Here is a 25568-nt window from a genome sequence, read left to right on the forward strand (position 1 = left end):
GACTAGCAGCAAGTGACCAGCACTTTAACCACTATTCCTCTGTACGACTACTAGCATGTCAAACCTTCAACTCAAAGAGGTGCTTTTTTATCCCCTCCTTGCTCCTCCTTTTTTTTTTTTTTTAAATCAGTCTTAACATTGATTCCCTTCCCATCCCCTCCAGATATGGAATTCCACCCCTCCCCCACAAGATTACACTGGCCCAAAGGCCAGGATGGCCAATATTCTTTCCTGGATGGGTATGTCGCAACCCAAAAGTACTAGAAATCACAGTAAAGAGAATACTTCACCAAGTTTTCCAAATAGCATTTATGTTTAGTTTTGGTAGTTCTTAAGATATCATACCTTAACATCAAAATATTATTGTGATGAATGTGCTGCGCAGTCAACACAGAGCAGTGTGATGAATTTACTAAGGGTGAATCTGCTGCTGTTCTCCTGGCTCCTGACTGGATCATGACAGGTCAGCCAGAAAGGGAAGATCAATGGCAGTTGGGAGGATAGCTGGAGACCTGGAGGAACATGCACAAAAGCAGCTGTTCCTTGTGGCTGTTCATGGTCACTGAATGGGCGTACAAAGCTGCCTTCACACAGTTAGATCTATCTCAGTTTAAGAATAACAGGACTCATATACATATTGTAAATAAACAAGTTATACTATACCTGACTTCACATCATCAATTTCTCTCCAGCAACTGAAAGTGACCTGCTGCAAGGTTCCAAAATTGACTACTGCTTAGCCAAGGGGAAACACTGTGTACTAAACATCTATTTTAGGTAATGTTGAGGGATTGTCTCTTCCTCTAAGGCTTGTACAGCTGGACTCATGGTACTAAGGGAATTTAGTTTTTGCTGGCAAAGTGATGAAAAAAAACAGTACATGTCTAAGACAGTTTTCCTGTAAAATATGTAGCATATACAAAATACATGCTGGTGTGGTATAGCAAAAAATATTTGTTAGCACTCATTTGGGATGACCTGCATAATTCACTCATGGATTCAACACTCATGAGCAACATGACCCAAGCATGTTTTAAAAACCTTTATACTCTATGCCACATCATCATGCATAACACTTATACAGAATACATCTGCAAAGTGTGTGTGCACTTTATAGCTGGCGTAGGTAGCAATACCTGACACTTTCCAATGTAAGATCTTGTTTTCTTTTGCTTATAACTTTGCCAAACTTTAACCATTTGGGCTGCAATTTTCCAAGCCATGCGTCTTCCTTAGGCTGAGGTTTCTTTGAAAATTTCAACAAAAACAATTCTGATGCAGGCGTATGGGAAAAAATGTTGATTTGCCCATGTTAAAACATTTTTACAACCATTTTATTGAGAAGTTATAGCACCTCCATGTTTTGGAGAAGGGACTTGACATTTGGCAAAAGGGCTGTCCTGTTGCCAACGGTGTGAATTTTTGCTGTTCCTGTGAAAATCTGCCCAAATTTGGCCAAATTATGAGCCAGTTTGGCAGCCAGATACCTCAATAATTGTTTTCACTGAGCATGCAAGGACTAAGCAGGACTTTCTCTGCATTTCCTCCTCCTGGCAGCCAAGGACTGCTGTAACACCAGGCACAGGAACAAAGACTGTTACTCCTGTGGTCACAATGTTCCCCTGTTGGCATCCAAGCAATGAGCAGGAGGAGGAACTAGCTTGACTAGAATGCAGAGAAGTGAGCAGTTAGACCTGGGTCATGGAGATGAGGGTAAGGAAGAAGACTGGGACTCAGACAAGGACATGCCAGTCGGCAGCAGAAAATGAAAACCCAGTACTGTTATCAGTTAGTCCCTGATGTCAAGAGACAGAAGCCTGTGCTGTGGATATAAAGTTCCTAATGCTCAACTTCCATGTGGTTCATCAGACATGGTTCAACGTGATGAAATTTGTTTTTTCAGGTTTTTCCTTTAAAAATATCACATACAAAAAGCTACATTTAAAAGAATGTTAAAATCAAGTACTCAAAAGATAGGAAATGACAGAATTGTGATTGCCTGTAAAACCTTAATTTGCTCCCCTTGTGTGTATGCATTACGATAGCCTTTAATTACATGAGGACAATTGTTTTTTCTACAGGTACCCCACCCTCCCTTCAGTGCACAGGATGAACCAAGCTCAGGGACTGAATCTGCACAGAAAAGGAAGCTGTGGTCGACAGCAGAGGTTCTCAACTAGGGGTACACATACCCCTGGGGGGTATGCAGAGGTCTACCAGGCAGTACATCGACTAATCTAGATAATTTGCCTAGTTTTACACCAGGCTACATAAAATGCACTAGCGAAGTCAGTACAAATAAAAATGTCATACAATGACTTTTATACTGTTCTATATACTATACACTGAAATGTAAGTACAATATTTATATTCCAATCGATTTACTTTATAATTATATGGTAAAAATGCAAAAGTAAGCACTTTTTCAGTAATAGTGTGCTGTGGTACTTTTGTATTTTTATGTCTAATTTTGTAAGCAAGTCGTTTTTCAATGAGGTGAAACGGGTTATGTGAGGCAAAACAGACTCCTGAAACGGGTACAGTGGTCTGGAAAGGTTGAGAACCACTGGTCTGTAGGACCCCCCTTCTTCAATTGTTGTAGAAATTGGAAGGTGTACAGTAAGTGAGGAAGGGGACTACAAGAAAAGAAAGAATCATGTAATGGTTAAGGCAGTTGAATGCTGCCCCGAAGAACTGGATTCTATTCCTGCCTTTGCCAAAGAATTCCTATGTGATGCTGGGGACGTCACTTAAACCAAACTTTTCACAAGTGATCACTAACTTTCTGAATGCCCAACTTGCACTTGCCTGATTTGCGGAAGTGCTGAGCACTCTCAGCTGCAACTGAAGTCAATGAAAACTCTGCTCTGAGCAAATAAAAATGATAAAAAATGCTAAGTTCTCTGAAAAAAAATCAAGCCTTGGGCATCCAAAATTACTGGATACTTTTGACCTTAATCTCTCTGTCTCAGTTGGTCATTTCTGAAAAGGGAATACCACCCCCTGGCCTCACAGCAGTTTTATGAAGATAAATTAATGTTTGTGAAGCACTCTGATACTACAGGGATGAGCACCACAGAAACACTCAGGAGAAAATTAATAATTCTATATTCAGAGCAGGGTTTGAATAGTATACAGTAAATAAGGCATGGGACCACACATGGAACAATGAGAATAAAACATGATATTGAATAGCTTCTGTTCACTGAGTAAGCACCATCCTTCCTGTGTACTGAATAAGGCAGGAGTCCTGTGAAAAAAACAGTGATCATATAATTCTAGACTGTAACATAATGCACATGCGTAAGAAGGCCAAATTAGCGTTGCCCATGCAATGTATTTTTATAATTACATAAAAAGGTGCATTAACAATGTGAAAGTAGCAAAAACAAGTACTCAGATGTTAGCAAATGCCAGGATTAAGTTTCCATATGAAACCTTAGCATTCTTTTAATGCAGTTTTTTTGTATGTTTCACATATATGAAATATACATAACACAAATTACACACACACAAATACATATTCCAATGGTATAAAACATACACTTCTACATAATTCATACAATCACTAGTGTAGGTATGTATTTGTGTATAATTTGCGCGTAACAAAAAAAAGGTGGATGCATACTGCAAATTAAATTTAATCATAGTTCTGCACAATTGTGTGGCTATTACCAGATCCGATGATCACATAATACCAGTATAGAACCAACACCACAAAGTCTATTTCTGAATATCTGTCTTTTGCTTCAGGTGGCAATTTAGTAAGATTTTATAATAACTATCTTAAAGCTTGCAATGAATGTTCTTCACTTCATGCTATCTGGTGGTTGTTCAGTACTGATGTTGAAGGCACTTGTGTTAGCTAATAATTTATTAATAAGATTACCACTACTCTTGAGAACTCCTGGTGACCTCTTAATTGTAGTTGCTATGAATCTAAAGAGCAAAGCACTGCAATTTTAATTTTGATCCTATGCATCACTTTTCAATGCTCAGTTACATGGCAAAAGTGACAAAGTTCCTTAGTGATGAGATTTTATTAGATTTAAAGACGGCTTTTATTTTACAAAAAATAAAGACAAACATTCTAAAATTACTCCATTCTGTTTCACTAGGAAAAAAAGCACAATGAGTTTGTGTCTACTTCATGTTCTGAATGCTGAAATTTGAATTGCTCTGGGTATACTTTTCTACATATTTGACACACATGTTTTGATGCCCTAATTTGATTTCACTTCACTGCAAGTGAAAATTTGAGTTTTATTGGTCTTAGAAGTAGTATCCTCTGGTGACGTCTACTAGAAAATACAAACCCAAGGCCACATTTAGTCCGCTTATTCCAGGGTTCACTTTGGCCCCCAATATGTAACTGGCATTGTATGTGGATCTAAAGTGTCCACAGTAAAGAAGAAACTCACCATTCTAACTACTTCGGGATAAGTCTGCTCTGTCAAACAGCCTCTGCTTATTGTAATGTAGTCCACCAGTTCATTAAGAGTGGAGCGCTTGTATTCTTTCATTTTAAGGTCTGATAGTGTGTCCATGAAGTCAAAAATTACACAGCACTGCTGAAGTTTCTTTAGGAACAGTTCAGGCTGCTCTGAAGATGGAACGTCTATGAAACAAGAAAGGAAATCTTTGTGAGTCTGGCATCTTTTTATATGAAATAGGAATTCTTTTTGAAGAGCAATTTCAAAAGAAAGCAGTGTTCCATACAGTTTTCATAAAACAGTGCTCAACCTAACAATTAAACCCTTTATAGAAATTTCATCAGTATTCAGTAGTTGAGATCTTGGATACCGCATGTACCACTATATTTAATTTTTTGCTTTTAAAAGTAACATTTACCAGATCTCCAAGAGTTAGAGGAGAGTACAAACACACCTACGTATAAGACGTGATCCTGCAAGCTGCTCAGAAATCAAGTACCACCGACTTCACTGGAATCTGAGGATGCTAAGCACCTCACAGGATCAGAGCCACAATTAGCTTACACTATAAAGAAGGAACAAAGTTCTAAAACTTGATATTTCTATCTTTATATTTCAAAAAGTGCTGTACCATACAGCAACACCATACGAATAAATCTATGACTTTCCAAACAAATTTTCATAGTCCCATTAATTTTTATTCCCATGTTGACACTTCCTGTGATAAAATCAATTGTAATTTTGCAGTAGTCAATGAAGCTTTTCTGTTATAGAATCCTGCCAAAGCAACAGAATATGTTATCCTTTACATATAGTTTATATTTGAACACCCAAGTATTCTTGGCTGATAAAGTAAGTACGTATATATTTGCTGCTTTTCTCTGTTTTGCCAGTCTTACTGGATCAGTCGCTTAGCAAAACTACATGAAATAAAAATGGACTCAACAGCACTGCCATAAATGTGCTCAAACTCTTGACAGTTTCTATTTTATTCACAGTGGCAGGTTAGTTACCTTATTAAACATGATTTCAAAAGAATATGTAGTAAATTTCGTTTATCTGATTTTCATGTACACAAGGGGCTAATGATGATGATAGAAAAATTATAGAACAGAACCTTGATATTAAACAGAAAAGATGACAAACAACTGAGGAAGGCTACCTCCTTACCTCCCATCCCAATGTTTTTGTTTTTTTTAAGAAACTGCAGCTTAGCTCAAGAGGTTTACACAGTAGGATGGACTTAGTGATCTTCAAAGAAATGCAACAAATAAAGCATACAAGCTTATTCTAATTCAGCTTTCAGCTAGAAACAGTATAACACTCCATACATTTGTAACGTATACTGTTTTAATAATCTGCAAAAGATCAACTATATCACACTTTCTTCTCTTAATACAAGTCATATCTTTTACATAGTAACGTTTCTTAAACAGGGATGCACAAATATAAAGGAGGGCCAGCATTTGGCCCACTGGTATGTTTTTTGTTTTGTTTTTTTATCTTCGCAGTATAGTGCTGATCAGGTTAAGGAATAGTTGGAAAACATGGGAAATTGATGTGTAGTTTATTTTGGAATAAAGCAGATTAATTGAAGATTTAAATTAAAATTATACCTATGCCTAATTTCATGTTTAAAAAAATTTGTGAATTTTACAAAAGTAAATCCTTGCAAAACAAATTATTAAAGGCTCAAATTCATATTAATAAACTAAAGGACTGCACAACTGTATTTTATTTTAAAGTGCTGAATAAGAGATGCTTCCTAATCCACTACACATTCATTATTTTTATTAGTATAATCTTAAAAAAAAAAAAAAAAAAGCAGTGAAGATATTGGATTGCTGTAAAAACAATGAATATGTAATCAGCAATATGGCTGACATTCTGCACTAAAATATATAAATCTGACATGGCAAAGCTCAATACTCTCTGCAATTTCTTCCTGTATGTGTAGCGCGTATGGAGCAATTATAGATTCCATCAGATCCTCAACCTCTTTGCTACACAGAATAACCCCTGTCGTGGACAAGCTGAGTTGCAGATAGTTGGTTTTATTCCCGATTTCGGATTCTGCTAGGCATTTAGTGAGCTCTGCAACACCCATGTCTGAGTCAAAGGAGAAGATGCCAGATAGGTGTCAGCAGTGTATTAATGATACTGCAATTTATATCATCATCTAATTCCAAACAACACATTCCCAGAGGCTCTGTATAGATGTCGAACAGAAGATGTGACAGATTGGAGTCTTGCAAATCTCCACAATAAGAACCTTTGAGATGGAGCAGCCAATCACCACCACCTTCTAAAAACTATCAGAAGCAATGAGCAGAACACCATTTTAAAGCTATTCCAGCCATCTTGATAAAGTTACACAGCTGTGTCAGCAAGAGCTAAAATCTGATAACAAGTCAAGGGATATCCATAAAGGTATCTGGCCTCTGCCCATTGCACAAGAAGATCAACAACGTCCATTAGTACCACTTACAGTCTGAAATGTCACCAAATAAGGCCAGGGGCTTCAGGGAGCTAGAAATCCATCATATTTTCATGTTGCCATTTTCTTGATGATCTTTCACAAAAAAAAGGAACTTCAAGAGTCAGACTGGGAGGTGGCTGACTGGAGTTCAGAACTTTCTTCTTTAGTAGTGGCCTAACTACAGTGTGTTTGAGGGATTCTAGAACCCAGTCTTCTCTGAGATAGGCACTAACAATCTCTTCCAAAACATAAGCTATGGTTCAAATGGGGTAGTTGGTATCTATTGTATTTAGGTGTATTTCAGTGTTATTTCCACAACATATATAATGCTTAGTTCTAGACTGTAATCTGTTTCAAAACTTTTTATAATTCATTACGTTTCTTTGCAACTTGCATATTGCATCAATAAAACATAAACGAGTGCATCTATTTTTATATAAATTGTGTATCTGTTTTATAGTGGATGGGAAGGTAGGGGTATGGGTCTTTATTAGCACAGGCACTGACTCCACAGATGCTCCAGCCCTGGAGCACCCATGGAAAAAAATTAGCAGGTGTTTAGCACCCACCAGCAATAGGGATATAAATAGGGTTTAAAAATAGTAACCATGTAACCTTAAAATTCTATTGGTTCAACTGTTAACCATTAAGGAGTTGACATAGGTGAGGAACTAGGAGTGCAGGGGGTGCTGCAGCACCGTCAAGTTTTATATGAGGTCCCGGCTGCCAGCCCCACACCCCGGCCGGCAGCCGGAGCTCTGGGCAAGGGACAAGCAGCCAGGATACCAGTCATGGGCGGCAGAAGATGCCAGGGGTGGAGCAGGGTCACGAAGAGGTGGGGCTTGGAGGAAGTGGTGGAGTGAGGGCAGGTCTGCGGCGGAGGGGGGTTGAGCACCCCCCTTGTAGAGAGGAAGTTGGCGCCTATGTATATTGACACTCACTATGTCTGTCTAAAGGAAAATTAACTCAAAAAATGGTTCCTAGGCTTAAAGCCCCAGAACATGTTACATAGCTTATCTAAACTTGCTACAAATTACAATGCTGGGAAACCTTAAACTAAAATCAGGGGTTAAAGAGGCACCACAATAATTGTCAATCTCATTCGAAGTTCTCTCAATTGAAATCTTGGGGAGAAAATAAATTGTATTTTCCAAAGCTGAAACTACAAAGAAATCTAGATAATTCTATGCAAGACACACTGCATCAGAAAACACACTAAAACTAAGTCATTATAGACTTTTTGTAATCAGTACACAAATTGTGAAAACTCTTCTTGATCTAGTCCTCCTTTAAGAAGCAAATCATCATTTAAGCAATCAATTAGAAGTGTGATCAATTCCTGGGAAAAAACTGAATGCAACACAGTTTTGAAATTGCTTTTGGCAGTTCTGTTGGGAAGGGAACGATGAACTCTCTAAGGATAAAGGTAACAAAGGACTTTGGGAAGCAGGATGCGCTCAGCACAAGAGGAAATGGGTCAGCAGAAATCAACAAATCAATCTTCCATGTTAAAAAGTTATTTTGTGTTGCCAGTTCCCACTACTTCAGTTCAGTTTTCCATCATGAAAGGTCAGTTCTTTAAAAGACTGCCATCTGTGAACAGAGGTCCAAAGATGCTGCTGTATAATCTTTTAATCTTTCTAAGGGATGGACTGGAGAGGAGAGGAGATGATGAAAGACTTTCAGTGCAAAATAGTATGGGGCAAGGGAACTGTCAGCTTCTCTCTACTGATAATCTTACAGGCAGCCTTTCTCTACCAATGGACCTCCAAATCCAGTTTACTATTACCGTCAGTTTACCACACTGAAATGTTGATCACATATTAATTATCTGCACTAAAAATAAGGTAAAAACTACATACAGATTTTTAGTTATGAATTAGAAATGAATGCTTACTTGGGGTATGTTGGCATGCATAACTACATACCTTAGAAAAATCACTACTGCACATCAAAGCAGTAGCAGATTTCTCAAGATACACAGAAATAATCATCTCATAATAAATCAAAGGGATAGATTAGACCCAATAGATTCTAACTTGTCTCAATAATACCTTCATTGTACCAAGGAAATAGGGAAAATCTGAAAAAGAGCACGTAAAGGTGAGAAAGTCAAAGAATAAAACATGACAATTAAGAACAGAAATCACTTCCTCTATAGTCAAGTTGCAATTTCCAGAAAGAAAAAGAATTAACTTGCATAATTAATTGATAAGACACAGATTGAGATGAATTAACACAAATTTAATTTGTGCCCAACAGGTGAAAGTTCCATTGTTTTCAGTTAATTTTGCAATGTTTTTATTTCTTCCTAAAGAAACACTATCAAGCTTTTAGAGCTCAAAAATTAGTTATACTGAATATGACAAGTTTTATTTATTTGCAGTTATAAAGATCAGGGTACTCACAAAGGACAGATGTTTGCTCTAACAGACTACTGTAAAACAACCTCCCCTATACAACACACTATAAATACAAATCAAGTGTGGGGGGGATGGGGGCTGCATGACATGACTAGTATGTTTAAGACACACCAGAAGGTATGCTTTTCTTTTTAGAAACCAAAAAGAAAAAAAAAAGGTGGGTGATTGAGGGAATCCTCATGTTGAAACCTTTAAAGAAAATGACCTTTGAGGGGTGAAAAGCTTGACAGTTTCCCCTTTAGCTATTTAAAACACATAAAAGAATATTTTCATATCAGATTTCCAGATTAAGTTCACTGAAATTTATGAATAATCGGTAACCTGTAACAAAAATTAGTATGAATCACACAGTTATAACCAAATCAAAATAGTGCAGTATAATAGAAATGCTTGGGCAACCTTCTCTGTAGTTCTCATTAGCACTCCTGGAATAATAACTCTAAAATATTTTAAATATTTCAGTCATGCTAGCTTTTAATTGCTTTTCTCAAACTAAATAATCCCAATACCAATCCCTTTTCCTTTGTTATTTTTGTTGTCTTACACTACATTCTTGTAAATTTAACTATGTCTTTGTTCAAAGATGCATCCGACAAAGTGGGTATTCACCCAAGAAAGCTCATGCTCCAATACGTTCGTTAGTCTATAAGGTGCCACAGGACTCTTTGCTGCTTTGTTCAAAGATGGTGATCAAAATTTGACATAGTATTATTGTGGACACGTCAATGCTTTATAAAATATACTGTAGAACAACACTTTTGTATTTACATAATATGACACTCGATACAGAACATACTTTTAATTTGTTCATAAAATGTATCTTCTTGAGGATTGGGTAGAATGAGTTTGTGCACTAGCTGTTCACTTTCAGAGAGCTGGCTTCAAATCCTTCTTAAGGTCACAAATGAAACTGAGTTACGGTGACACTAGTCATCATTTTACAAATTACAAAACCATCATACAATTTGGGACAGATTGGCAGTCTCTACTCAACAGGGGCCTGCAAATAGAACAAACAAAAGGGTTGCAGATTGCAAATTAAATGTTTGGAACATGTGCAGTAAAAACTGCAAAATGCTCATCTATACTATGATTGCTCCAAATCAATGCTCCCAGACTACTTGTTTTCATCAGTACTAACTTCATCCTCTAAATGTTTTGAAGACAGCTATTACTTTCACTACATTGATTACATGGATTAATTATCTTATGCATAAACAATAAATATCGCTTTCTTACACCTTAGAAATTTTGTGTGATATATTATTAAGCTTGAAAAAAATACAAAATACAAATTCCATAGCCAAGAGGAAAACAGAACTAGTAATTAAGAATAAATGTTTTAACCTGCATTAGCTGTCGGATCTTATTTATGCCTTCCAAACACAGGAGAACTCTCTATTCACATACTTTCCCCAAAAAGTGAAATCATTTCAGTATCGGATTATTAACAGTAAAAACCAAAGTGTACTCCATATAGACATTCCAGATCTAGTGCAATCCATTTATTACTGTATCTACTTAAAATCCTACGTTCTGCAGGAATTTTGTATTTTGGGGATTTTAAGGTATTTCTCACTAAATGCATATTTTCCTTGGGTCAAATGAATCAAACTACTTTATAATGCTGATTCTTGTCAGCCATGCTATGCTTTTCAACATTGGTGCTGTTGTTATGCAAGTATTTGGTCATAGGATTACACATTTCCAGAGAGATTAAATATTATTATATTTAAATAAATTTAGACTACTATAAGTCTATGAAAATAATAAAGCACTATACAGAAGTATTAATATTATTTATAGCTGAATAATCAAGTGCAGTCCTATTCTGAAGTGACTCTAAAAATGGCATTGCACATAAGATAGCATCTCAATGATTAAACATGCTCAATTTACATGTGAAAAGGTATTTTGCCAACTATCAGCCCTGCAAACTTCACGGGATCTGAAAGCCAAGATGGGTTCTTCCTTTCTTTCTTGTGCATCACCACCAGTTATAAGTACACCTCTACCTCGATATAACGCTGTTCTCGGGAGCCAAAAAAATCTTACCGTGTTACATGTGAAACTGCGTTATATTAAACTTGCTTTGATCCACCGGAGTGCGCAGCCCCACCCCCCCGGAGCACTGCTTTACTGCGTTATATCTGAATTCGTGTTATATCGGGTCACGTTATACCGAAGTAGAGGTGTATTATGAAAGCCAAATTTCCCCATCATTTATATACCTCTACATCACTGTTTTTGCCAATGGATTTGCCCTGACAATCAACTGGCCCAGTAACTGGAATTTACAAAACAATTCTATTATTGATAAGCAAGAAAGAATAGAATCTAGCGTACCTTCTTTTAGCTTTATTCCAAATAAAGAAAGCAGACCTGTTATGTAAAAAGATACATATTTATACAGACATTTTTCAAAATAGAATTTCATTCAAAAGGTACAACGAAGTATGTATATTTTTCTCTCTCTCTTCCACACACGCGCACACACACTTCTGAGAAGTAATCTGCCTGATTACTTTCATTTAATTTTCATAGCTAACTGACAATATTATGAATGGAGTCAGTAATCGCTCATCTATAATAGGCTGCTTTTTCAAAGCAGTTCCCCAACTCTGCTCTCTACGTATATTTAACCATTATACAAGCAGGGCAGAGTTTAGGTACTGTGAGCCAAAAATGTAGGGTTAACTGGCACCAACATTACTCATGTAGATATAAACAATCTCGAAGAACCATCATTAATGCACAAGGTGAGTAACTTCCTCTTCTTCGAGTAGTGTCCCTATGGGTGCTCCACTGTAAGTGACTCCCAAGCAGAGCCCCTCCCCACTGGAGGCTGGAGCTTTGGAGTTGAGTCTGTTATAGATGATAGCACTGTGGCACCGAATCTGGCATCTGCAGCAGAGTTCCCCAGAATGGCACAGTGTTCTGTGAAGGTATGTGCAGATGCCTCAGTAGCTGCTCTGCAGATTTCTGATATACGGATACCCTTGGAGTAGGTGATGGACGAGGAGACAGATCTCGTAGAAATCGCTGTACCTTTTGATCTATCTCCAATGGAGTGGAAGAGTCTCAGAGATTTTCTAAAAAATCTTGTCCTGTCCAAATAGAAGACCAAGGTTCTCCTCATGTCGCACATATGGAAGATGGCTTCCCTATTATCCTGATGAGGCTTGGGATAAAAGGTTGGAAGGTGCATAAATTGTTTCACAAGAAATGCGTAAGTGACCTTGGGAGTGAACTTCGGATGTGTCTAAGCATGACTTTGTCAGGAAAGAACACTGTGAAGGGGGTATGTGCCATTGGACCCGCATCTTCCTTGTCCTTCTTGCCGAGGTTATAGAGATCAGGAACGTCATCTTCATGGGAAGGTGAGTTAAAAAGCAAGTGGCCATGGGTTCAAATGGCAGCTTATTCAGTCCTTTTAACACTAGAGTGAGATCCCATTGTGGAGGGAAGCCTGGGTTGAGTAAAGAGGTTCACATTGCCTTTGAGAACCCTCTTCGTAGTCAGGTGGGAGAAAACTGAGTACCCTTCTACCTGCTGGTGGAAGGTCACAATTGCTGTTAAGTGGACTTTTAGTGAGCTAATAGAAAGTCCATTTCTTGAGACTCAACAGATTACAGGTAGAGTGGCTGCATCCGGGGTGACGCTTTTAGGCTGGAACCATATTCAAAATCTAGTCCACTTTTGTAGGTAGGTACAACAGTTAGCTGACTCTTCTACTGTGTAATAACACTTCCTGTATCTTCTCAGAGCAAGATGTCTTTATGTGCTTGAACCACGAAGGAGCCAGGCTTTGAGCGCAGTATCCACAGGTTGGGATGGATAGAGCATGTCTCTTGTTCTACAACAGAAGGTAAGGCGTCATTGGAAAAGTCATGGTGGACAGAACACCAGTTGAGACAAGTATGGATACCACGTGTGTCTGGACCAGGTGGGAGCAATCAATATATTTGCTTTTTCTCTTTTTATTTCCAGGGGAATGGGGGAAAAGGAATAGAGGGAATGGGGGAAAAGGTGTAAAGGCGGCCCTTGTCCCATTAGAGGAGGAGAGCATCCCCCAGGGAGTGTAATCCAATCTCTGCTCTGGAGCAGTACTGTGGACGTTTCTTGTTCTGGTAAGTGGCAAACAGGTCTATTGTAGGTGTTCCCCATTGTCAGACGATTCAGTGATACTCCACGACATACATCACCCATTCATGATCATGTGGGAATTTGCGGCTGAGACTCTCCACTGTTGTGTTGTACACACCCGGTAGGTAGACTGTTGATATTGTGACATTGTGGGAAATGCAGCAGTTCCATAGCTTTAGTGCTTTCATGCACAGGGAGGGTGATCTCGCACCTCCTTGTGGGTTTATGTAATATATGCAGGCTATGTTGTCCATAATGACTTTTGTGTGCATGCTCTGATCAGCAGGAGGAAGTGAGCACAAACACTTCTGACCGCTCTGAGTTCAAGCAGGTTGATGTGACGGCATGTCTTGGATGGAGACCATTTGCCCTGCACTGTGAGATTGTTGAGATGTGCGCGCCCCATCCTATGAGGGATGCATCAGTGGTTGGGGTAGCGATAGAGAAGGCTGAACAAATGTAATTCCTCTGCAGATGTTTATTGGGTCTTTCCACCAATTCAAGGATTGTTTGATCTTGGTGAGCACAAACAGTAGTTTATGTTGTCTCTGTTCAGTCTGTAAACCAAACCAAACCATCCTGGGAGGCAACTCATGTGCAGTGTGGCATGAGCTATAACCAATGTTAACAGAAGCTGGAGGCAGTGTCTGGCCAAAAATTGGGGGCTGTCTCTAGAAGCATGAAGAGGCTGAGGAATCTGTGATGTGGGAGGAGCCCCCTACATGGACGGAGTTGAGGTCAGGTCCTATGAATTTTAACCTCTGTACCAAAGTTAATGTCAATTTTTGTGCATTAATTTGAAAGCCCAGATTCTGAAATAAATGGCTGATTCATAGGGCTTTGGTGAAGGGAATGTGCCCTGAAAAGACAATCGTCCAGGTAAGGATAATCATAATTCCCTGGGAGTGTAAGTGGGCTGCCACTATGGAGAAGACATTGGAGAATACGCTGGGGGCCAATGAGAGGCCAAAAGAGAGTATTCTGTACTGGATGTGGTCTTGGCCTAGTGTAAACTTGAGGTCTCGACTGTGACTTGGTATGACAGAAATGTGGAAGGGTCAAGGGCTGAGAACCAGTCTCCTTTTTCTAATCCTGAAATAATTGTTGTTAATGTGACCATCTTGAATTTCTGAGCTTTGACAAATTTGTTGTGCACTCTGAGGTCCAGAATGGGTCTCCATACTCCCTTTTTCTTCAGTATCAGGAATTAGCAAGAGTAGAAGCCTTTACCTCTTAGATGTTTGGGCACTGGCTCTCTGGCTCCTATGTTGAAGAGATGGCTTATCCTCTGTCGTAGCAGGCTCTTATGAGAAGGGTCCCTGAAGAGGGTCGGGGATGTTTATTGGGAGGGAGGGAGGTGAAAGTTGTGGAGTACCCTCTCAAATAATCTCCAGCACCTATTTGTTGGAGGTTATCTATTCCCAGAGGCTGCAGAATGGGGTGAGATGGCATCCAAAGAGATGGGTGAGGTTTTCCAGCATCAGTCGGTGTTGAGGAGAGCGATCTACGGGCACCTCAACCAACCTGTCAAAACTGTCGCTTTGAGGAGGAAGGTTGAGAGGAAGTAGATTGAGATCCCGAGGGTTTCTGTCTGGGGAATCTGGACTTCTTCCCCTGAGGTTCATATGACCTTTGAAATGGATATCGCGACAAATGGGGTTTGAATGACAGCTGATGGCTGTACTTTCTCTTATACGCAGGTGTGTAGATCCCAAGGGATCAAAGAGTAGCCCTGGAGTCTTTTAAGGTGTGGAGGGATGATTCAGTCCTTTCAGCAAATAGTTTTGTCCTGTGAAAAGGCAGATCCCTCCACAGTTGTTTGAACCTCTTTTGGGAAGCTTAATAGGTGCAGCCAAGGGGCTCATCTTGATGATGGCATCAGAGATGGAATGTGCCGCTCTGTCAGAGTGCAGACTGGAGAGATGTATTTGCCACCAGTAGGCCTTTGTTGACCATGGCCTTGAATTGTTCTTTGTGCAAATCTGGGATCCGCTCAATAAAGGAATTGAGTTTTGAATAGCTCTGGTAATCATATTTTGGCATTAAGGCTTGATAGTTCGCAATGCAGAACTGAAGAGTGGCTGAAGAGTATGTTTTCCTGCCAAAAAGGTCCAGGCGCTTCCAGTCCTGGTCATAGGAAGTGGATTTGAAATGGTGCTGGCAGCCTTTTGAGTTAACTATGTGTACTGTCTTCAAGTTGGGAGGTGGGTTGGAGAAGAAAAATTCCATGTCTTTCACCAGCACATAATACTTTTTGTTGGCCCTCTTAGTGACACGGGGGTCTGCCATATGAGTTTGGTAGGGTCCAAGAGTGCCTCATTAACAGGGAGGGCTACTCTGGACGAAATAGAAGAATGTAAAATGTCCACTAGTTTGTGGTGCGACTCAGTCTCTGGTAGTGGTATCTGCAGTGCCTCTGCCACCCACTGGGACAACTCCTGTTGAGAAGGAACTGTGGAGGGTTTCCCCACCCACAGCATTGGTTTGCCTCGTGCAGGCTGAACAGAGGCTGCTACCAAAGTTCTCTGACCAGCAGCACAGGGATGGAGACACCCCTACACTGGAGCACCCATAGAGACACTACTTGAAGAAGATAGTGAGCTTAAGCCGAGAGCAGATGTTAATTTTTAGGCTCAGGCCTGTTGATTCAGCCAGGTATTTTAAATACAGATAAACAGTTTATATGGAAGGCAATAATCAAATTCTATTTCTCCAGATCTGGCTTTGGGTCTTCCTGAGCTGTAGAACAATACGATTTTCCTAGACTAGTGATCATAAAGGAAAATTACTGACTTGCAATTTTACTTCTCTGAAGATCTCACAAGTTTCTCCTATCAAGTATATTGCACCTTGAATGCAAGACAGGCCATGAATAATCTCTGCCTTTGGGTTTTTTGGCCCTCTGAAGCACCAGTAACTGAGCACATATCACTCCTTGCCCTACATTTCAGAGCCCATTCCAACTGTCAGTGCCTCATCCCTAATATAACCTTCTAAATGGACCCCTGACTGAAATCAGCATAGGAGTTCCTTGCAAAAGCTGCACACCAGAATGTAGAGGTTCCTCCTTCAGATATTATTCTGCAATGAAACGTATCTTTTTCTTATCACTACTGTATGCTTTTATCAGTCTTCTGAACTTCTGCTAAAAGCTTCTTCTAGCCAGTAAAATGTGGTTACTTGGTGACAAGATGCTTCTTTAAAGCCTCCAAGATAATTTTGATTTATGTTCTGATACCAGACACCTCTGTGTTCTTGGGGAACCAGGGTGCAGTATCCAGCCTGACTCATGAAAGACACCCCCACACCCCCCAGCCTCTGCTTAAACCAAAACCCATCAGAGGAAAAAACTTGCAGAGAGCAGGGAAGGGTGTTGGGAGACACACCTAGACCCCTCCTGACAAGGGTGACAAGATTAAGACATCCCTATTAGCATACAGAATGAAGAGCAGAGACAACTCCCCTAGCCTCATCTGCATGAAAGATGGAACAGGAAGACATCTCAATTTACATACAGAATGGAGAACCAAGAACCACACTGAATTCTGGGACCAGAAAAAGCAGGGAAGCACTGCATCCTGGGAAACTCTGCTCCAGATGCTAATGAACCTATGTCTGCACACACCCAGCTCAGCAATTATCAGACCAATTCTAGTAATGAATCCTTAATAGATATCCAAATAGTGAAGCCGCCTAGTTGCATTGTGAGCTCCCTGGAAGAAAACACCACCCATAGCCAAGAGTGATCAGCTCCTTTTGTCTAGTCTAAAGAAAACCCTTGAGTTATCAGCCTTACCTATAAACAAATCTATTGTTCTCCCTTGAACAATTGTATTTTCTCTACAAAAATCCCTACTCACCTTCCAGTCAGGGTTCTGATGCTTAGATCCAAACTCTGCATCAGTTCTACTAGGACTCCATACTCTCCTGACTGATCGTGCTGGGGACTCTGCCTGCCTCCTGCCCTCAGGACCCTCAACTACCAGCATCATCTGGGAACCCCGACCAGTTCAAGCTTCAGGGAGTGGTGAGATCCCCTTCTCTCTATCTCTCTCTTTTCATTTTTCCTGTCTACCTTAGGTATTAACCTTTAATAATGTATGTTATATTGGTTTAGCCCTCCTTGTGTAGTTATCACCAGTATTCAATAAATAACTTATATGGTTAAGCTGGTTGCTTCTCTCTCTCTTGCTGAACCTTACTCTTTTGTGTTTTTAGCTTCCCCCATTTACTCTACAGCAACACTTCTTTTACCTAAGCTAAAGATCCCTGCAGTGCCCAAAATACAGTGGGGTTTGCTCATCAAGTAGGTTACTGCCAGTACAATTGTGGTGTGAAGGTGGGAATAGGGACGTGCTGAATCTGGGACACATAAGGGTAACAGCTTGAAAGTGCTGCTTGACCCAGTCCATGGAGCCCAGGGGCATATAAGGAGAGTCAGCTTGAAAGTGCTGCTTCATCCAGCCCAGTGAGTCCAGGGACATATAAGGGGTCAGCTTGACAGTGCTGATTGACCCGGTCCGCTCAGACTTGCTCTGTTAATGTATGTGTGGGTGGGTGGGTGTTCATCCGGTTCTTGGGCTAGAGAAACCCAGCCCTAGGGAACCTAGGTCCTGCAGGATAGCTCCACTGGGAGGGGGCTTGTAGAAGGGAGAAGTAGAGCTCCATATGAACACACAAAGTGACACAAGCAGTACATTGACAGAATTACAGAATCCCCTTCCCCAGAAAAGTAACCCGAATAAATGAGCATACCCCAAAGTAAGGGGCAAATCTGGTAACATCTGTTTTGATGGATCTTTGACTCTACAAAATCAAGTCTCTGCAACTGAAGCTTCAATATTGAAATTTTCTTTAAAGCTCTGATGCTTGACTTTTAAACTTGACACAGTGTCAACCTGGGTATTGGTCTTGAGTTAATGTTACTCCTGGGGGAATTCTGCACCAAAAAAATTAAAATTCTGTGCACAATATTTTAAAATTCTGCCAAATTCTGCAAATTTTATTTGTTAAAATAACACAATATAATCATGACAGTTTCAATTATTTTGGTAATTTATTTCAAAATATCTGTCAGCAAGTATATCTGTAACAACACAGACCCCTTCCCTCCCCCCCCCCCCCAAAAAAAAAAAAGATTCTGGTAATTTTTTTTGACAAATAGATTCCTTACTAGGCATATTAATACAGTAACTCCTCGCTTAAGGTTGTAGTTATGTTCCTGAAAAATGCGACTTTAAGTGAAACAATGTTAAGCGAGTCCAATTTCCCAGCCAATTGCTAGTTCATCATTTAGCAGTAAGGCATTCTCTGGGAACTTAACCCCCACAATTCCCCCATAAGGGTTTACTCATTGTTGTTAATGTAGCCTCACATTCTACAAGGCAGCACAAATGGAGGGAGGGGAGACAGCATGGCAGACAGGCACACACTGCATGTGAGAGAGAGATGCGCATTGCTCCTTTAAGTATGCTGACCCCACTCTAACTCCCTCTGTCCTGAGCCCTGTCCTGTGTCCCCCCTGCTCTATGGAAGATGGGGTAAGTGGAGTGCAGGAGCAGGGGGGTACCCTGACTTTAGTGCCCCCCCCCGCTCCCCTCTCCCGCACAGGAAGCAGGAGGCTCTGGGGAGCAGCTCCAAGACAGAGGGCAGGAGCAGCACGGCAGTGAGGGGAGGGACAGCTGAACTGCTGGGCAGCTGCCGCACAGGGAACTTAGGGGGATGGGGAGCTGACAGGGGGGCTGCTGATCCACCCTGGTTCCAAGCCCCCACCAGCTAGCTGCAACAGGCTGCTCTTCCTGCAAGCAGTAGACAAAGCAGGCAGCTGCCAAACGACGTTAGAAGGGAGTATTGCACAACTTTAAATGAGCATGTTCCCTAATTGATCAGCAATGTAACAATGAAATGACGTTAACCGGGATGACTTTAAGTGAGAAGTTACTGTACAGAACTTTGAATAATTCATTTAAATTATAATACAGAACTGTATTTCCTGAACCTGTCAGAAGCGGTGCAAAGACTAAGGCTTTGGCTACACTTGCATTTCAAAGCGCTGCCGCGGCAGCGCTGCCGCGGCAGCGCTTTGAAGCGCTAAGTGTAATCAAAGCGCCAGCGCTGGGAGAAAGCTCTCCCAGCGCTGTCCGTACTCCACTTCCCTGTGGGGAATAACGGACAGCGCTGGGAGCGCGGCTCCCAGCGCTGGGGCTTTGACTACACTGGCGCTTTGTAGCGCCGCAATTTGCAGCGCTGCAGAGGGTGTGTTTTCACACCCTGCTGCAGCGCTGCAAATTTGTAAGTGTAGCCAAGCCCTTAGGGAAGTCAGGGGTAAAGGAGGAGCTGAGGGAGAGAGAAGGAGCCTGGAGTGAACCTGGAGGATTGTTGGGTGTGGGTGGGAGAAGTATGGAACAGGTTTTTTGGGGGGATGAGCAGCAGAATTGTTAGGGAGTTGGGGAGCTTCCCCCAGGCAGACCCTGGCTGACCCTAAGCCTCTCCCATTCAGTCAGGCACATCTGCCCCGTCCCCGACCTCCCATGGGTCTCTGCAGCCCCCTCCCTCATCCCCATGTGTCCCTGCAGCCCCTCTCCCCATCCCCAAGCTCAACACTGTCACCCCACTAGCTCCTGAGCCTGCACCCCAGTCTGTCCCCCCCACTAGCCATTCAGAACCCCAGTCTGTGACCCCTCCTCAGCAGCCCTGTGTGCCCCACTCTGTCCTAACTTGGCTCCGTGGACTGGGTGCTGTGATTAACTTCTACTCCTGCAGGAATTCTGCGCCACTGGGCACGCACAGAATTCCCCCCCACACACCCAGAAAATACACTGTGCCACAGAAGTGCTGCAGTTCTCCCTTTTACCCACCAGAGACCGCTATGGCTCCAGAACAGCCAGCTGTGTTCATGCTGCTGGCTGTTCTGGTGCCACAGCGGCCTCTGATGGGCAAAAGGCAGAACTGAAGCATGAATTCTGCGTATCTGTAGTGGTGCTGAATTCCCCCAAGAGTATACTGTTTCAACTCGTTAGATATATACTCGTACCATCTTTTTCATGTAGGGGTGGCTAATCCTGCAATAGATGATGGATCAGACTCCAACTTTGCCTGAGAACAAAACATGTACAAAGTGCAAATAGTACTTGTGTTGTAATTTGATAGTAAATCTCAATTAAGATGTTTCAGAGGGACTGGCGGCTGGAATGGAACATGTATAACAGGGAGGAGGGGTGCTCATGTTCAAACCAGTACCCTAGATGGCCAAAAATATAAAAGCTGGAGGGGAGGAATGTCAAGCAAGTTTGATACCTAGAAACCACAACAGCAAAAAGTACAACTGCCTGTTGATCTAGGATACGACAGTGATGTCAGAGCACAAATGCCTATCAAGCCAAGGCTCAAGCAGGTCTCAAATTGGTAGCACTTTCACTATGTCTGTCACTTCACGGTGACTGTCTTTATATATTAAATGAATTGACTGAGTGCACATGTTGTTTGACAGTCATTTCAGATCACCACAACACATCACAGTAATTTTGTAGTTGCATTCCACTCAGACTGGAGCCAAAAGGCAAACTGTAAGTCACATTCTAATTTACATATCTGATGCATTAATTAGTCCTTGAAGCCATGATCAAGTTAAAAGAGGTATGTATATCTATATAAGAGTCCAAAAATTGTATTGGGCTTTGACCCTTGCCAGGATTTTTTTTTAAATTGCATTAAAAATGCAGCATTTATTTTATCCATACTACAGACTTATGAAATTCCTGTATCAAGTTTATACAAATAAGAACCAACCAACCATCTGTATGCTTGTGAAAACTGAACTGACAGCACTGAAAATCTAGATCGTCTCTTCACAAAATGGTTTCAGTACTGGGAGCTGCAGTGCCGTTTTCCTTGATACAAGACTACTACTGTCTACATTGGGGGCAGGGGGCGCAAAGCAGTAATTTAGTGCTCAGTGGACTAGGGTAATTTAATGGTCGCTGTAAAGCTTTCTATAATGTGAACACCTATTTCCACTAAGAATTGGAGAAAGATCAACTCATTTGCTATAGGGCACTTACCTAGCTGTTTGAGCTGGTTCGTAAGAACTTGCCATCAAAAGACTGCATTCCATTAACAATTGCCCTCCCTTTTTTATTCTAGAAGAGGATTTTTTCCTTCAACTCCCTTCCTCAAAATAAAAACCCAGTAAGAATTAAAAACATGATACTACACTATGCTCTGTAAAAAATTAATCACTCTTTCCTATTCTACATTTTTAGTTTTAAACTTCATTTATAGTTTGATAACAAGTGAAAGACAATATTTTACAGAAAAACAAATCCAATACAAAATGAATCAGAGGCAGAATAGTAAAACATCATTCAATACTATAAACATTTGAAGACAAATCTTAATTCCTATGTTTGTTTATTCTGGTAATTTAAGAGAGACTATTACCATCTCTACTTTATATCTTGGTAACCCAACCTGTGTAAGATTACCTAAGCATCAATGATGATTTTTTTTAGGTTCCACTAAAAATTCTGAATCACTGTCACCCACATGCACAGACCAAAATGGGAGTAATTCCTCCTATATTCACAAAAATACTGACTCCTTCAAACCAACATGATCCCCTCTTTTGTCACAAATTTTCTATGGTACCCATTCCTATTCTTGTCCTTCCGCTTCCTAGATCATTCACCTTCAGATGAGAATTAAGCATGCTACTCTATTGCAAGACACAAGAAAATAACATGAAATGGATAACAAAGGTCTCCTGGTTCTGAAACAATTCTCTCAGCAATGTATCTGGACTATATAACCTCAATCAATTTTCTTTTTTTTAAAATTCCAAGATCAGTTGATGGCAAGTGCTACTATCTATGCAAACATTTTTCCTCTGTCCAATAGTGTAGGCAAGCATTTAAGGTAGTTTATACATTTAGAACAGGGGTCAGCAACCTTTCCGAAGTGGTGTGCCGAGTCTTCATTTATTCACTCTAATTTAAGGTTTTGCGTGCCAGTAATACATTTGAATGTTTTTAGAAGGGCTCTTTCTATAAGTCTAACATATAACTAAACTATTGTTGTATGTAAAGTAAATAAGGTTTTTAAAATGTTTAAGAAGCTCCATTTAAAATTAAATTAAAATGCAGAGCCCCCAAGACCCGTGGCCAGGACCCGGGCAGTGTGAGTGCCACTGAAAATCAGCTCGCGTGCTGCCTTCGGCACACGTGCCATAGGTTGCCTACCCCTGATTTAGAATATAAGGCTTTCCAAAAAAAAAATTTCCGGAAGTGGGGGGTAGGAACATAACTGGAACAAGTTATCACTTGGAACAAAGTTCCACCACCAAAATTTGATTCTATTCTATTCTATTCATTCCTAAGTGATGGACTGAATTGTTCAGTTGTGGGTGTAGACGTTCAACCATAGAAAACTGCACCATGGCTGCAAACTCTTCAAAATGCTTTTATCTGCCCACCAGCATAGACTCCATCTTCCTCAGGTTCAGCTTCAATCAGCTGTTCTTTGTCCATGATCATCTTTAAGGCCCATACTATACTATTTAAGGTCTCACCGCAAGAAAAAGCCTCTTGGGTAAAGTCACCTGTTAGTTAAGAATATCCTTTTCCATGATGGCAAACCTAATATCAGTATAGGTGACTAAAAAAATCAACCGTAATATTTCCTCCTTGCAATCATTGCTGATTTCTCCCAGATTCAGTGGCATCGAGAGATATTATAGTATTTCTTAGGTAGTTTTTAATTACTTTTTGTACACTGAACACAATGAAACCTATACAGTATCCCTTACCCTTATTTTGTTTATTCCCCAAAACAAAAGATACAGTATTAGACATTAAAGTATGTATTATTAATTATATTCACACAGTACTTTCCAATAACTTGTCAAGCCCATCTGCTGTACTCCCTATTTACCTGCCATTTGTGTGTCTGCGCACACATGCCTGCCTACCTTTGTATATTTATCTGTAAAAGTTACACACATTACTGTGAAAATAAGCATATGCCATAATCATTGCATCTTGGCAGCAGGGGTAGTGAAGTTCATTATAGCATGTTTCTGTTCCAAAACAGTAACTGCATTACTGGGTCATGATGTAATTTGACATCAGTATTCTATAATATTTTAATGCACAGATTCTAATGTTGCATTTACAATTTTCCCTGCATGTTTTAATTATTTAAACATTCTACCAAGTTTAAGAAATTCAAAAGCTATTTTATTACAGATTAACTAGAAACTACACAGATGTAGATGCAGCAAATTCTACTATTATTATATAGTTACAGACATCACTCTTAGCCACACAGTAGGGGTTTTGTATCTAATCCTAGATTAGTATTATTAATGTCCACTCTGTGCTAGGCAACAGAACCAGAACCATTAGCTGGCACTGCTAAACAGTAAATTGGGATAAATTTACATATTATCAAATTAATATTATAGGGCCATTATACTACTTTAATAAGGGCCAACTCATTGTAGAAAGAGATGTAACTTCTACTTCTGGGGGAATTCTGTGCCAAAAATTTAAAAATTCTGCAAAATTTTGCATATTTTATTTGTCAAAACACTATATAATCACACCAGTTTCAATTATTTTGGTAATTTATTTTAAAATAACTATCAGCAACTATGTCTGTAACAATACAGGTACAAAAAATATTTCCCTGGGAATAGAGAGTTAAAGAAACTCCTACAACAACCCAGTTCCTGTTTCTTTACCCTCTCCCCCACAGAGCCAAGCCAGGGGACCAGACCAACACCCTCTGCCCCCAGCCATAGGGCACCCCCCAGCCCAGACAACCACACCCCCTCCCTGCTAGAGCCCAGTTGTGCCCCCCCAGCCCAGACACTCACACCTCCTCCCCCCCACCCCCAGAATCCAGCCATGGGGCACCTGCCAACTCAGACACCCACACCTCTACACTCCCAGAGCCCAGGGATCCAGAGGGAGAAACAGCCTGATGCTGGGTCCCTGGCTTGTGTGGAGTTTCCTACACACCGTCTCCTCCTTTCAGGGTGTGCCGGGAACTAGGGTGACTAGACAGCAAATGTGAAAAATCAGGACAGGGGTGAGGGGGGATAATAGGAGCCTATATAAAGACCCAAAAATCGGGACTGTCCTTATAAAATCAGGACATCTGGTCACCCTACCGGGAACTGCAGCTGCTCAGAACCCTCCAGCTCCCTCCTTTCCTCTCCTCAGTTGTGTTTTCTATTTGAGAGCTGAGGTCTGCCAGGTCCAGCAGCCCCCAGTAGCAGCCAGCAGCTCTGAAGCCCATTTCTCTGGGGGGGGGGAAAGGAAATTCTGTGCAGAACATTAATTTCTGCACAGATTCTGCATTGCTCAGTGGCACAGAATTCCCTCAAGAATAAACTTCAAAAACCTAAACCAACAGTAGTCCAGTAAAGAGTCCTTATCATAATTACTGATAAAATTCCCAGACGTTAGAAGCCTGAGCCCAGAAGACTGTCTAAATAAATACTAACCAGACTTAACTGCTGTTTTCAAATATTACATATACACAAAGACAAAAAAAAAAATCTTTCTCAAATGCTACACTAAAACTGCCACCCTCTCCAGTTCATCTCAAATTAACCATTAGCAGAGTCACTTTTATACAAAGATGGTCAACCTGATGTTAGGTGGACATCACTGACAACGCTCAGAGAATTCACCATTATTCATATTTTGGTTGCAGCAAAAGTCTTAGGGTATGTCTACACTGCAAAAACAAGAGGTAAATTTTTAACTCAAGTTAGCTAACCTGGGTTAAAACAACAGCAAACACAAAGCAACTCAGGTTTTAACTTGGATCTGCAGCTCGAGTTCAACTCCAGGGTTCCCTATAGGCTTCAACTCCAGCATCTAAACTGTTTCACTATTTTAACCAGAGTTTGCTAACTCAAGTTCAGAACACACACACACACACTTATTTTGCAATGAAGACACACCTTTGGGTTGAAACTCTGTCCCTACTGGAGTGAATGGGAGTACTGCCATTGCAATCAATGGAAACAGGACTTTACCATTACAGTCTAACTGGCAGTAAGCCAGCTGTTCACTAATC

General features: G+C 40.6%; 1 protein-coding gene across 11 annotated transcripts in view; it reads right to left on the bottom strand.

Moving 5' to 3' along the window:
- The window catches only part of PPP2R5E (protein phosphatase 2 regulatory subunit B'epsilon), a 129401-nt gene that overhangs the window by 33018 nt on the left and 70815 nt on the right, over positions 1–25568 (bottom strand). For 10 of the 11 annotated variants that reach the window (XM_045013984.1, XM_045013981.1, XM_045013982.1 and 7 more), the window contains one exon: positions 4422–4618. In XM_045013984.1, coding sequence (XP_044869919.1) covers positions 4422–4618 — 197 coding nt within the window. Of the gene's footprint in view, positions 1–4421; positions 4619–10131; positions 10247–25568 lie in introns of those variants that run through there. The other variant, XM_045013989.1, reaches the window with a different exon arrangement.

This window comes from Mauremys mutica, chromosome 4 (assembly GCF_020497125.1).
Source record: "Mauremys mutica isolate MM-2020 ecotype Southern chromosome 4, ASM2049712v1, whole genome shotgun sequence".
NCBI classification, from domain to species: Eukaryota; Metazoa; Chordata; order Testudines; family Geoemydidae; genus Mauremys; species Mauremys mutica.